This window comes from Rana temporaria, unplaced genomic scaffold (assembly GCF_905171775.1).
Source record: "Rana temporaria unplaced genomic scaffold, aRanTem1.1, whole genome shotgun sequence".
NCBI lineage: Eukaryota > Metazoa > Chordata > Amphibia > Anura > Ranidae > Rana > Rana temporaria.
The window spans coordinates 26,574-41,610 of NW_024404529.1; the positions used below are offsets into that span (position 1 = coordinate 26,574).

General features: G+C 44.7%; 1 protein-coding gene across 1 annotated transcript in view; it reads left to right on the top strand.

The window, feature by feature from the left end:
* Positions 1-586: 586 nt before the first annotated feature.
* LOC120922134 (class I histocompatibility antigen, F10 alpha chain-like) overlaps positions 587-15,037 on the top strand; it is a gene marked incomplete at its 3' end in the record, with an annotated part of 60,089 nt that continues 45,638 nt past the window's right edge. Inside the window, exon 1 of the mRNA XM_040334608.1 lies at positions 587-745. Coding sequence (XP_040190542.1) covers positions 637-745 — 109 coding nt within the window. The remainder of the gene's footprint in view (positions 746-15,037) is intronic.

The window sequence follows — 15,037 nt, forward strand, 5'->3', positions numbered from 1 at the left end:
ACTGCTGATTGGCATTCTCAATTCCTTGGATATATTTTTATATCCCTTTCCTGTTTTATACAGCAACTACCTTTTTCTGCAGATCCTTTGACAATTCTTTTGCTTTCCCCATAACTCAGAATCCAGAAACCTCAGTGCAGCGCTGAATGAAAGATGCAAGGGTCTGTCAGAAGCCCAGAAACGTATTGACCTTTTATACACACACACTAATTACAAACAAACAGATCACAGATGAGGGTGGTTACCTTTATTAGCCATTCAAACCCCTTTGTGTCAACTTGTGTGCGTGTTATCAGGCCAAAATCATGTAAAATCGTGTAAACTTTTGATCAGGGTCATTTGGGTAGTTTCTGTTGCCATTATGATTTAAAACGAGTAAACACAGTTGATTGATAATAAATGGCTGAAAGAAGTGTTTGTGTTATCATTCATATTCTCTGAAAAAATGGCCAAGAAATCATAAATTCTGCCAGGGTATGTAAACTTATGAGCACAACTGTACACACACATGCACAAGAATATGATCTCATGTAAAATAAACCAAAAAGTTCGGACTGTGTATGTTTGCTCATTCTTTTTTGATTTTTTGTTGCAGAAGTGAAAGTGCCTCACCTCTTGACTCCTGGACTGAACTTTATGGAGTGTACTGGATACTATCTGACAATATATATATTTGTCAGACATTGGAGGAGTACAATGCCCACCCTCATCCTGCTTATTCTGGGAGTGTCAGGGGTGTATTGTGGTAAGTAGACATCAACATACACTATATTAGATTTTATACATTAGGTTGGTAGGATTTCCTCCAAGTGTTGTATAGAATGGTAGAAATCAATGTGTTACATTGTTTACCATGTCATTTTTGCAATTTTCCATGATCGCCTAGTCATGCTACTATTATATACTCTATATGTAATTATTGAATTACCATGTATGCCCACCATGCAATATTGCTGGCTACATTGGTTATCATTTGCTACATTGTTACAAATATTACCTGTCATGCTTTTATTCTTCAATTTTACTGTTAACAACCACTACTGATTGCTGTTGATCACAGTCTATACCATGTGTTACATTGTTTACTATGTCTATATTGGAACTTATCGAGGTTGATCAGTCATTTCTCCATCATGCATTTTAACATACTTATTGATCTACCATGTATAATTACCATGCATCTATGCTGGTTACATCGTTTATCATGTGTTACTCTGGCCATCATGATATTATTGGAATGTTTATGACTGATCGATCATGTTCCTACTATGAAATTAAACATATTATTTATTACTATGTATCTACAATGCAACGTATCCATATGTGCTACTAATAAACAGTCTATTTTATTTACCCACTGATTCGTTCTGCCCTTAATGTTTTGTTTCATATAAAGTCCCAATTTTCCCTAGTCCCCATTAGTCCCTCTTTGTTGGTAGAAATCAATGTTTAGTGATGTAACAACACCCTGAGTATGAGAGGGGTTAAAGTCGTTTAGGACATTCTATTCCTGAACACAAAGGCAGCTACCGAACACTCCAATCAGCCGAACAAGAAATCCATACAAATAATCCCCCCCCCCCCCCCCCCCAAGTACGAGACGAGGCTCTGTATTGAGGGTCAAGCAGGAATCAGACTTTATTGGACGGAATACAGGCTCTTTATATACACTTGAGAATACTGCAGTCACCACATGAACAAGGGTCCACCCACAACATCACACAATGGTTACATACGAGTCCCCAATACACATTATTCTGAGTGTCAGTACATCCCTTAGCAGGTGAGTTCATTAGCACACTTAATTGGTGAAGGGAAATCTGCCTCAGACAAGATTAACACAATTTACTTATTCAGACAAAGGCAACAAGTGATAAAGGTAGAAGTATTGTGGAAGTGACATCCATGTCCTGTCTGTGTGAAGATGACAATACGGCTCTCCAGGCTCTGAAGGATCTTTATTGATCTTGTGTACGGAGCTGATGATGGAGAGAAATGTTGACATCCTTGTTTACATCTCATCCCGGCTGACACAGTAGAATCCCTTTCAGTAAGTGTAAAGTAAATATGTAAGGTGATGTTAAAATGGAACTTCAGCCAAAACATGTATCTAGTTTAGATACAGCAATGAAGAATTGGACACCCCTGCCATGCTTCCACTGTTGTCGCTATCCCCGCTGGGGAGACATCAGCTCACTTTCTGTTACAAGGAACAAACCAAAGTGAGGGGATAATCCACCTTTAAAGCCTAAGCGCAGACAAAATAAAATAAAAAACTGAAAATTCAACACAAGGGACATAACTTATAGTCAGTAGGATGTATCCCTTGTGCTGATGCCTCTTTTAAGGTGAAATTCTATTCTTTCCATGCCCTCCCACCCTGGTAGGTTGGGCCTTTCAATCAACTGCCCATTTTCTATTCATCAATCAAATTTAATTCACAGAAGCTGTAGAACTGCTGGGCAGAAAGGGCGGCATATTTGGGCTCTCTTAATAAGAGCCTGTGACAGCATTTTAGCTCTATTAACCCCAGCTGCACCAGAATAGTATGCCAGCATGGGTGAAGACGGCAAGGACCGAGGAGGATTTCTCCTAAAAAAAGAAGCATCAACACAAGGGACACATCCTACTAACTGTAGGATGTTCCTTGTGCTGATTTTTCAGTTTTTTTATTTTGCTTTAAAGCGGAGTTCTGGCATTTTTTTTCTTTTAAGTCAGCAGCTACAAATACTGCAGCTGCTGACTTTTAAAATAAGGACACTTACCTGTCCAGGGCGCCCGCCATGTCGGGTCCTGAAGCCAATCTGTGCCTTGGCTCTTGGGTGCTGGTGCTGCCATCTTCGGTAAGGGAATCAGGAGCCTTGTGGCTTCACTTCCTGGTTCCCTACAGCGCATGCATGATCCCACTGGTCTCTGCTGTCTTCTGGGACCTGCGTGTCTCCCAGAAGACAGCAGGGGGGCGGAGGAGGCGCCAGAAGTGGTGTAGATAGCCGCGGGTGGCTCGGCTATCTATGCCCGGTAGTGGGAGCAAATACCTGTATTATACAGGTATCTGTTCCCCCTCCCCCCTGAAAGGTGCCAAATGTGACACCAGAGGGGGGAGGGTTCCAAAAAGTGGAAGTTCCATTCTTGGGTGGAACTACGCTTTAACCAATGTCATCATAACATGTGTCCATGATGGAAGATTTCCCCTCTGCTGCAGACAACTGTTACATTTTACATTTAGATCACTAGGTTTTATAATCCTTCCCTATTCTATTTAACATTTGAAATAAAAACTTAGGCTGAAATTCTATTTTAAGCTGCACTTATTTATAGTATAGAACGTCTGTCTGGTCACAGATTGTGGAGCTGCATTGTATTGTTTTATGGCTAATCCCCTCTCATCATCTCCTAGTTATAATAGAACACAAAATCTTCTCAATGAAGACACAGACAGCAAAAAAAAAGAAGAAAGAACCTGAGAGAGTATCTAAAAATGTCCCCACTTCATCCAAAATAAAAAATGGTTAGGGCTTCATTCAGCATTTTATGCACTGAAAATATAATCTTTCTACTATGTTTAGGCGCATTTTTTTTATGTATACTGTGATTCTGTACTGTGCCAAATATGCTGCAAAAATCTCACTCCACAGAGTCTGGCTGCATCCATTTTAACTGTGGGCTGCTGAAGCTGCTGCCTGTTCACTTCCTGGATTTACACAGAGGCACACCTCCAGCTCTCATTGGCCCTCTTATGACTGACAAACTCTCAGGAGAGTGAGGGAGAGAGTTGTGTATGATGTGATAAGCCTAGGCTAATGACCAGACAAGAAAAAGGAAGTGGGGTGTAAAATTTATTTACTGGCAGAAACAAAAAGGTTATACTATCCAAAGTTAAAACAACAACAAGGGCAGAAGATTTAATAGATGGAAAGATGAAAAAATGAATGATGGTTCGATTTAACCTCCCCGGCGGCATGATTATGTCAGATTCTTGCATGTCAAAGCGGTACAATGTTTTGCATGGAAATTTGGCGTCTTATATTGTAGGCCTGTAATTCTTAACAATAATTCACTTAATTCTGTCCAAAAAAGAGTCTAGTAAACATCTCTGGTATGATAAGATTTGAAACACAAAATCATAAATTATAATATAATAAATGTCCAATCACGGCTGATCACAATGTAAACAGGAAGAGCGGTTGATTGGATTTTCCTCACTCGCGTCTGACAGATCGGCTGCTCTCCTGACAGGGAGGGTCTGTGCTGATTGTTTATCAGCGCAGCCCCCCCTTGGATGCCTGCCCAGGACCACCAGGGATGCCTCCAGGACCACCAGGGAAGGCAAAAATACTGGACCACCAGGTATGCCACCCTAGACCACCAGGGAAATGCCCATCAGTGCCCAGGCAGCTGACAATCAGTGTCCATCCCCAATGCCTACCAGTGCCATCAGTGATGCCTATCAGTGCCATTTATCAGTGCCCATCAGTGCGACATATCAGTGCCCACTAGTGCCGCCTATCAGTACCCATCAGTGCAGCCTTTCAGTGCCACCCATGAGTGCCCATCAGTGCCGCATATCAATGCCCATCAGTGCTGCCTATCAGTGCCACCTCATCAGTGCTGCCTTATCAATGCCCGTCAGTGAAGGAGAAAACATACTTATTTACAAAATGTTATAACAGAAACAAAAGAAAAACATATTTTTTTTCAAGATTGTCGCTCTATTTTTGTTTATAGTGCAAAAAATGAAAACCGCAGAGGCAATCAAATACCACCAACAGAAAGCTCTATTTATGGGAACAAAGGGCCAGATTCACGTAGAGCGGCGCAAATTAAGTTACTCCAAACGTATGTCATTTAAGATACGGCGCCTTAATTTTGTGTCGTAAGTGCCGTATCCACAGCGCATTTGCGCCCAAATTTGCGCCAGCGTAACTTAAATCCCGAAGCGCAAGGCGGGATTATTGCAAGTGGGAAGGAAGTGGGCGTGCTCCATTGTAATGAGCCGTGACCCCATGCAAATGAAGGGCCGGCCGTACTGCGCATGCGCGCACGAATCTGCACCTCACTGGGCATGCTCAGAACTCAGCTCCGTGCAATCAGTGAGATAGGTAAAAGGCCAAGCGCCCTGTGTATAAATAGCCCCAGACAAACACACTTCCCTTGCAAAAGTACATCCCTGTGTTCCCCTTTCCTAAAGCAAGTGTCTTTTGCTCTGTCGTCTGTTGGTGTGTGTTGGTGAGTGTATTGTTAGATAAAAGATTTGGAGGAGTAGTAGATTGTAGTAGCTGTGTTTTTTTTCTGAGTGTTTTTTTCTGTTTGTTTTTTTGGTGTTTGTTTTTGAATTTGTATTAGCTGTCTGCTTGTGTTGTTTGATTTTGGTGTCTTGTGTTTGCGGTTTGATTTTTGTGTGTGTTTGTTCTGTGTCTTTTTGTGTTTGTTTGTTCTGTGAGTATTTGTGTTTGTTTGTTGTGTTTGTTTTTTGTGTTTGGTGCTGAGTGTTGGGTGTTATGGCACCGAAGCGCAGGAAGCTGAATTTTTCTGAGAGAAAAGCAGATACTTGCTAGGGCCATCACCCGTTTCGGGCGTTATTTGCATGGCCCTGAATGCCGGAACACCCCCCCGGCCAGGAGGAAGGAGATCATACAGCAAATTACTGATCAGATCAATGCGGAGGGGGGGGGAGACGAGGACCCCCGGTGGGATTCAGAAGAAGATCAACGATCTTAGGAGCCTGGTCCGTGACAAGATGGCCAAGATAAATGCCCATGCCACGGGTACTGGAGGAGGCCCACCCTGCTCCGTCAGGCTGACTGAGGAGGAATGGGCAGTGGCCCGGTGCTTCCATAGCCAGCAGGTGGTGGGCCTGCCTGGCTTTGAATCTGATTCTCCTGTGAGGACAGGTAATTTTGGGGTTTTTCTATCTGGTGAGTAGCATGTGTGGGTGGGGGAAGGGAATATGTGCCAAGTGTGTGGATCCTCCAACCTGTGAATGTTTTGTGTCCTCCACAGATGGCCAGGAGATTGCTGGGCCATCAGGCCAGGAGGTTGCTGGGCCATCAGGCCAGGCTGCACCACCCCCAGGACAACAGGCTGCAGAAGAGCCCCAAGAATGGCAGGAGTCCCCAGGGGAGGGGAGTGGCCACACCTCACATCATGAGGAGGTTGAGGGGGAGGAGGATGAGGGGGGGGAGGATGAGGATGAAGATATGGACATTGCCAGGGAAATCCTTTTGGCTTCGGATGTGGTTCCCCCTGAGGCTACCCCTGAGGCTGGCAGCAGTCAGGCCACCATCAGGGGTAGCCCCTCCCACTCTTCCCCCAACAGGCCTCCCCACAAGGGTCTCTCTCTCCCCTCCTCCCAGGCCACAAGACTCAGCTGCAGGCAGGAAGTCTACCCATAAGACCAGGGGGGTGGCCGAGTGTCTGCTGGCCAATCTGCAGAGGGACAATGCCCTTCAGACACGCCATCTAGGTCAGATCAACCGGACTTTGACCCAGATGGAGGACAGCCTGGGCTCAATTAAGGAATCACTCACGTGGCCACAAACTCCTTGGCGGTCATCACATGCTTTTGTGAGCTGCAGACCGCAACAACAGGCGTGGCCCAGGAGGTGAGTGCCCTGACCCAGGCTGTCCAGGACAACACCCGGGCTGTCCAGGCCAATACGGCTGCCCTCACACTCAGTCTGAACAGGATAGCAGTGGCCTTGGAGGGCAGGCCAGCAGGAGGACAGTCACCAGGGGAGGCTCCTCCTTCCCCTGCTCACCCCCCCATGAGTCTCCTGCTCCCCCCCCCAGGAGTCTCCCCTGGTTGGCCGTGGCCGGCCCAGGCGTAGCTCACGTTAAGTTTGGGGGTACTTTTGATTTTTGATTTTTATTATTTTTTTATTATACTGTGCTTATGATTTGTTTTATGTGTGTGAATGATGTATGAATGTGGGGGTGGCATTCCTGATTAAATAAGGGTGTCACCCTCAGTTTTGGTGGAGTAGGGATCCCCAAGACCAGGGAGAAGTGATCCCAGGTCCGTGTGAATGGTGTATGAATGCACAGTGACATAATTGGAGCCGTGGTGGGGCGTTACTGCTCCCAAGTACCATTGGGGGGTACTTGGATCTAATCCAATTAGATGTGCATGTGATGTGTCTGTGCTAGGGACCACAGTGGGTGTGCATGCATGCATTCTCATTGTGCCATGATTAATGTGTGTGTTTACTGTGCAAAGATGCATTCTGCGAGGCGTCTCCTGACTGCTGTTCCCTCAGAAGAGGGGGTACTCTCGGTTACTAAAGTCACTAGTATAGTTATGAGCATGGATGCCCCTTTTATAAAGTGTAATTTTACACCAAGAAACTAGCAGATGCGCACAGGGCGTAATCTACGCCGCACACACTTAATTTTGTGGATCGCCTTATCTCCCTCATTTGCATCTTTGCCTATCAAAACAGTGGTGTGTCTAGCGTATTTTGCGCGCGAAGAAGCGCCGGTGTAATTCTTTTAGGTAGGACGGAAAAAAATGGATTTCAGGCGTATCTCGTTTTGAGGATACGGCGCAAAGATACGCGCGGCGCATTTTTCAATTACGCCGCGCATCTCGAGTTAAGTCGGCGTAAGTGCTTTTTGAATCTGGCCCAAAATTATAAAAATTCTGTTTGGGTACAGTGTTGCATGATTGCGCAATTGTCATTTAAACAGCGACAGCTGAAAGCTGAAAATTGGCTTGGGCAGGAAGGGGGTGTAAGTGCCCGGTATTGAAGTGGTTAAAAACATTTATTAACCACTTAAAGGAACACTAAAGGTTCGTTTTTTATTAGATCAATTAATTGCTGTAAGCTAGAGCATTTAAATATCACTTACCTAATTTTTCCTTTTGACCTCCAAAATACAGTAATCCAGGTGTGAAAATGCCATTTCCTGTCTCTCCTCTTCTTGCTTCCCACCAGCATCTGAGCCGTTTTGCATGGTGGAAAGCAGAATGTGCTCACCCCCTCCCTATGACTACAGCCCTGCGTGAAGATGCTCTCTTATCCCTCACAGGCATGGAGGCTAAGCCTAATGGGAACTGTAGTTCCCATTAGGCCGTGATTTAGCAAGAATGAATGCGCACCGCAAACCAGGAAGTCAGTGAGAATAATGATTCAGGAGTGCTGGAGGTGAATAAAACAGCTCGATTTCAACAGGTATCAAACTAGTTATAATGCAAAACATTATTTTTTACTTTATCAGCTACTGTCCGACTTTAATTTAAGAGGAAAATATTTTTGTCTTTACAACCCCTTTAAGGACCTGCAGATATATACGTCGACAGAATGGCACGGCTGGGCACAAGCACGTACCTGTACGTCCTCTTTAAGTGCCCAGCCGTGGGTCGCGAAGCTCCGTGGCCACGGGGCCCGCGGACCCGATCTCCACTGGAGTCCCACGATTGGTACCCGGAGCTGAAGAACGGGGAGAGCTGTGTGTAAACACAGCTTCCCCGTTCTTCACAGTGGCAGCTTCATTGATCGTGTGTTCCCTAATATAGGGAAACATGATCAATGATGACACATGTCCAGCCCCGCCCCCCTACAGTTAGAAAAACATATGAGGTCACACAAAACCCCTACAGTGCCCCCTGTGGTTAACTCCCAAACTGCAATTGTCATTTTCACAGTAAACAATGCATTTTTATAGCATTTTTTGCTGTGAAAATGACAATGGTTGCAAAAATGTGTCAAAATTGTCCGATGTGTCCGCCATAATGTCGCAGTCACAAAAAAAATCGCTGATCGCCGCCATTAGTAGTAAAAAAAAAATAATTAATAAAAATGCAATAAAACTATCCCCTATTTTGTAAACTATAAATTTTCTGCAAACCAATCGATAAACGCTTATTGCGATTTTTTTTTTACCAAAAATATGTAGAAGAATACGTATCGGCCTAAACTGAGGGAAAAAAACGCTTTTTTTATATCTTTTTGGGGGATATTTATTATAGCAAAAAGTAAAAAATATTGAATTTTTTGCAAAATTGTTGCTCTATTTTTGTTTATAGCGCAAAAAATAAAAACTGCAGAGGTGATCAAATACCACCAAAAGAAAGCTCTATTTGTGGGGAAAAAAAGGACGCTAATTTTGTTTGGGAGCCACATCGTACGACCGCGCAATTGTCAGTTAAATCGACGCAGTGCCGAATCGCAAAAACTGGCCAGGTCCTTTACCTGCATAAAGGTCCGGGTCTTAAGTGGTTAAAGAATAAAAAGGGACACAAACTCACAAACGTAGGTGGTATAAACGCATGTCAAAGTACAATATAACTGAATGCCTCCAGGACTGCTGGGACACTCCAACAAAGCAAGGAGACCAGAATGTGTCCGTGTTGGCTAGGCTGAAGCGTTTCCAGGGAGGACCCTCTTCTTCAGAGCCTCTGGAAACGCACAAGCCTAGCCAACACGGACATGTTTTGGTCTCCTGGAAGTGTCCAGTTTTATTGTACTTTGACATGCGTTTATACCACCTATGTTTGTGAGTATGGTTTGTGTCCCTTTTTATTCTTTAATAAATGTTTTAAATGGAATTGCACTGGGTCAGTGTGCCCTTCTCTTGTTTTTCATGGGGTTTTTTCCTGCCTTTAAACGCTGAGCTTAAAATATGCCTCTAATCGTCCTAATGTGTGGGGACACATTAGGGTTGATTTACTAAAACTGGAGATGGCAAAATCTGGTGCAGCTCTGCATGGTAGCCAATCAACCCCATAGGACAGGGGTATGCAATTAGTGGACCTCCAGCTGTTGGAAAACTACAAATCCAATCATGCCTCTGGGTATCATGCTTGTGGCTGTCAGTGTCTTGCAATGCCTCGTGGGACTTGTAGTTCTGCAACAGCTGGAGGTCCGCTAATTGCATATCCCTGCCATAGGATAACTTTGAGCTGCTTCTACAGGCAAAACACAAAACTCCTGTTGAAGTCAAGCAATGATTTTTAAAGTGGATGTAAACCCACTCTCATCCTTTCTAAACTACTGCCATAGTGCTGATCTATAAGGATATAGATGCCTCCTGCATGTATCCTTACCTGTCAAATGTCTCCCCTCTGTCTGTTATAAGAACTGAAAAACTGCAGATTCTGTGGGTGGGTCTGTTGTCTGGAGCTATGTGGGTGAAGTCATGATGTCAGTAGACTCCCCGCCCACCTCTACACTCCCCTTGTCAACATGCATATTCTCCTATGTATTCCTTACACTAAATTCTGCTATGATCACTAACATCCAGTCAAAATCCAGAAAAGTAACCACATGACTTCAGAAAAGGAGTGGGGGTGGGAAATAAAAAATAATGCCTGTCTCCAGGCTAGTGCATGAGATATGTAAATAACCTGTCACTCACAGCAAGGGGGAAGAACGGACTAAGGTTTTTCTCTGTAAGTCCGTTGTATTTCACTGAACAATAAAAGAGGATTGCTCAGAGCTGGATTAACTCTGTGTGGCAAGACTGGGCACAGATGATAGGAAATCTTATACTGTACATCAGGGGTGCCCAACCTTTTGAAGGCCGAGGACCACTTAAGCGATTTAGTAACCAGTCGTGGTCCACAGTGAGCGGAGTGGGCAGATGACAGGTTTGTGTCCAGTCTGCATATGAAAAGCAGACACAGACACAGCCCAATCTACTCTATGGGCCCTCCGATCCAATCAGATAGATCCACTTCTGTTTTTTTTAGCAGATCGAATTGGAGGTAGGCAGGTGTAAATGGACAAAAGTCTGTTTACATCTGCCGCTCCATAGAGGTGAATGGAGGGTCCAATTGGGTTGGACCGATCATGTGAAAGGGGCCTAGGGCTGCTTTTACACTGATGGTCTATGATCTATTGTGGCGCAGTGTACCTGTGGTTTTCCCGCCGGTTAGCTGCACTTTGCTATAGAAGTCTATTATATCCTGCAGGTGTGGTGCACTTTCTGAAAAGCCACTTGCTTCCTCTACCACCGACCTCATTTACAACACCGATGCTCTCGGCTGGCAAGTCGGCAACCTGAAATCTGGGCTTGCCAACCAGTCATCCCAGAGCAGGAGGTCGCGGGCCACATCAGAGGGCTCCACGGGCCACATGTGGCCCCCGGCCACTGGTTGGGCATCCCTGCTGTACATTGTGACATCTAAAAATAAAATTTTCGGGTTTACATCCACTCTAAGCCATTGTGCATGGACCCTTACCAAAACCCATATAATATGAGGTCAAACCTAGACAACACTTTCAATTTGTATCCAATCAGCCATACCTTTGCACTACTCAAGATAGGTGAAAAGCATTTCCCCCGATTCTATGTAACAAGTGCAGAGTTCTCTGCTCACTTCTGACAGCTGACACACAAAAAAAAAATCCAGGCAGCCTGCCAAGTTTATTACAACATCAGAGATAACTACAAACAAAGTAACATTCAATTTTTTGATCAAAAGGGTGAACTTTGGTCTGTAAATGAAGGCAGTTTAACCACGTAAGGACTAAACCTTTTTCTGACACTTGTTGCTTACAAGTTATAATCTGTATTTTTTTGCTAGAAAATTACTTGTTACCCCTAAACATTGTATATATATTTTTAGCAGACACTCTAGAGCAGGGCTCGACAAATCCCGGTCGCCAGGTCGCCATGGCGACTAGAAATAGTGTCCTGGCGACTTGGCTTGGAAGGTGGGCAAATTTTTTGTTATTTTTTTTGTGAGCTGGCGCCATCTGGTGGTGAGTCGTTGGTATTACAAGTTATTACCACCAGATGTGAGCTGGCGCCATCTGGTGGTGGCCATTGGTATTACAAGTTAAGCATTACAAGTTAAACAGCAATTCTAATGTCATTTTTCACTATTTTCACTGCCATCTTCTTCCCTCTAATTAGAACCCCCAAACATTATATATATTTTTTATCCTAACACCCTAGAGAATAAAATGGCAATCGTTGCAATACTTTCTGTCACACCGTATTTGCACAGCGGTCTTACAAGCGCACTTTTTTGGGAAAAAATTACACTTTTTTTAATTAAAAAATAAGACAACAGTAAAGTTATCCCCATTTTTTTTAATATTATGAAAGATAATGTTACGCCGAGCAAATTCATACCCAACATGTCACGCTTCAAAATTGCGTCCGCTCGTGGAATCCCAACAAACTTTTACCCTTTAAAATCTCCATAGGCGACATTTAAAAAATTCTACAGGTTGCATGTTTTGAGTTACAGAGGAGGTCTCGGGCTAGAATTATTGCTCTCACTCTACCAATCGCGGCGATACCTCACGTGTGTGGTTTTAACACCGTTTACATATGCAGGCGCTGCTCAAGTATGTGTTCGCTTCTGCGCGCAAGCTCGTCGGGACGGGGTGCGTTTTCTGGCTCTTAACTTTTTTAGCTGGCTCCTAGATTCCAAGCAAATTTGTCAACACCTGCCCTAGAGAATAAAATGGTGGTTGTTGCAATATTTTATGTCACACAGTATTTGCACAGCAGTCTTTCAAATGCAATTTGACGTCACAGAAGACCGCGCTGGCTGCCTGTTAGTAATTGAGCTAACACACAAAGATAGCAGGCAGCCAGCGCTGAAGAAGAAGGCACCGGACAGCTGGAGAAGAACCGGGGTTCGCCGAGTCAACAGCGGAGAGCGGCGAAGAGAGAAGAAGACCCCCGGAGAGCGGAGAAGCCCCCCCCCGGAGAGCGGAAGAAGAAACCCCCCCGGAGAGCGGAAGAAGACCCCCGGAGAGTGGAAGAAGACCCCCGGAGAGTGGAAGAAGAAGCCCCCCCTGGTAATAGAGCTAATAAAGAAGATAGGGGGGGCCTCCGGAGCAGAATAATAAATTATTTTAAAAACCCTTGTGTTGTGTGTTTAATAACTTTTACTTTTTGCCTACAGGTGAATGGATAGGGGTACGATGTACCCCATATCCATTCACTTAGGGTGGGGGGCCGGTATCTGGGGGCCCCCTTATTTGAGGGGACTCCCAGATTCCGATAAGCCCCCGCCCGCAGACCCCGACAACCAACGGCAAGGGTTGTCGGGAAGAGGTCCTGTCCTCATCAACATGGGGACAGGGTGCTCTGGGGTGGGGGGGCCCGCAGTGCGCCCCCCTGCCCCAGAGCACCCAACCCCCCCATGTTGAGGGCATGCGGCCTGGCACGGCTCAGGAGGGGGGGGGGCGCTCGCTCGTCCCCACTCCCATTCCTGACCGGCCGGGTAGCGTGCTTTGGATACGGGTCTGGTATGGATTGTAGGGGGACCCCCTACGTCGATTTTTCGGCAGAGGGGGGGTCTCCTTACAACCCATAACAGACCTAATGGCCTGGTATGCTCCTGGGGGGGAACCCATGCCGGTTTTGATTTTACAAATTGCCGTGGAGTTCTCCCTCGGGAATGCATACCAAATGCCGTCGCTTGAATGGGCTTTTACATGGTGTTACTAACTTTACACTTTGTAAAAGCAGCCCTAGTTTTACACTTGGCAAACTAAAACTTACGGCGAAAAAACGAAGCAGAAAAGCTTTGTGGATCGCCCTAAGTGCTAATTTGCATACCAGAAGAGGCATTTCGACTCGAAATGCCCCCAGTGGCGGATGCGGTACTGCATCCTAAGATCCGGCAGTGTAAGTCCCTTACAGATGTCGGATCTTCTGCCTAACTATGGAAAACTGCTTCTGAGGATCAGTTCCAAAGTTAGAACCAGAGATACGACGGCTTACGCCGGAGTATCTCTTTTGTGGATTTGGCCCTTAGGGCTTTGAAAAGAGATAAGATAACACTGCAGATATATGTACCCAGGTCAAATTTACGAATCAGGTTCACATCCACTTTAAGGCATCAGCATACCAAGACCTTTCTGGCCTGCACAGAATCCTGACCTCAACCTGATACAACACCTTTGGGGTGAATTGGAGCGGAGACTGCGAGCCAGGCCTTCTCGTCCAACACACTGACCTGACCTCACAAATGCACTTCTGTAAGAATGGTCAAACATTCCCATAGACACACTCCTAATACATGTGGACAACCTTCCCAGAAGACTTGAAGCTGTTATACAGTGCCTTGAAAAAGTATTCATACCCCTTGAAATTCTCCACATTTTGCCATGTTACAACCAAAAGCGTTAATGTATTTTATTTGGGATTTTATGTGATAGACAAACACAAAGTGGTACATAATTGTGAAGTTGAAAGAAAATTATAAATAGTTTTCATTTTTTTTTTTACAAAAAAATATGTGAAAAGTGTGGGGTGCATTTGTATTCAGCCCCCTTTATTCTGATACCCATAACTAAAAAAACAAAAATCTAGTGGAACCAATTGCCTTCAGACGTCATCTAATTAGTAAATAGAGTCCACCTGTGTGTAGTTTAATTTCAGTATAAGTACAGCTGTTCTGTGAAGCCCTCATAGGTTTGTTAGAGAACCTTAGTGAACAAACAGCATCATGAAGGCCAAAGAACACACCAGACAGGTCAGGCGTAAAGTTGTGGAGAAGTTTAAAGCACGGTTAGGTTAGAAAAAAATATCCCAAGCTTTGAACATCTCACGGAGCTCTGTTTAATCCATCATCCGAAAATGAAAAGAGTATGGCACAACTGCAAACCTACCAAGACATGGCCGTCCATCTAAACTGACACACCGGGCAAGGAGAGCATTAATCAGAGATGCAGCCAAGAGGTCCATGGTAACCTCTGTAGGAGCTGCAGAGATCCACAGCTCAGGTGGGAGAATCTGTACACAGGACAACTATTAGTTGTGCTCTCCACAAATCTGCCCTTTATGGAAGAGTGACAAGAAGAAAGACATTGTTGAAAGAAAGCCATAAGAAATACTGTTTGCAGTTTGTGAGAAGCCATGTGGGGGACACAGCAAACATGTGCAAGAAGGTGCTCTTATTCAGATGAGACCAAAATTGAACTTTTTGGCCTAAAAGCAAAACACTATTGGGTAGATTCAGGTAAGGGCGCCTAAACTTAAGGACAGCGTAGCCTAGCGTGTTTACACTACGCCGCCTTAAGTAAGAGAGGAAAGTACATGATTCAGAAAGCACTTACCTCCTTACTTA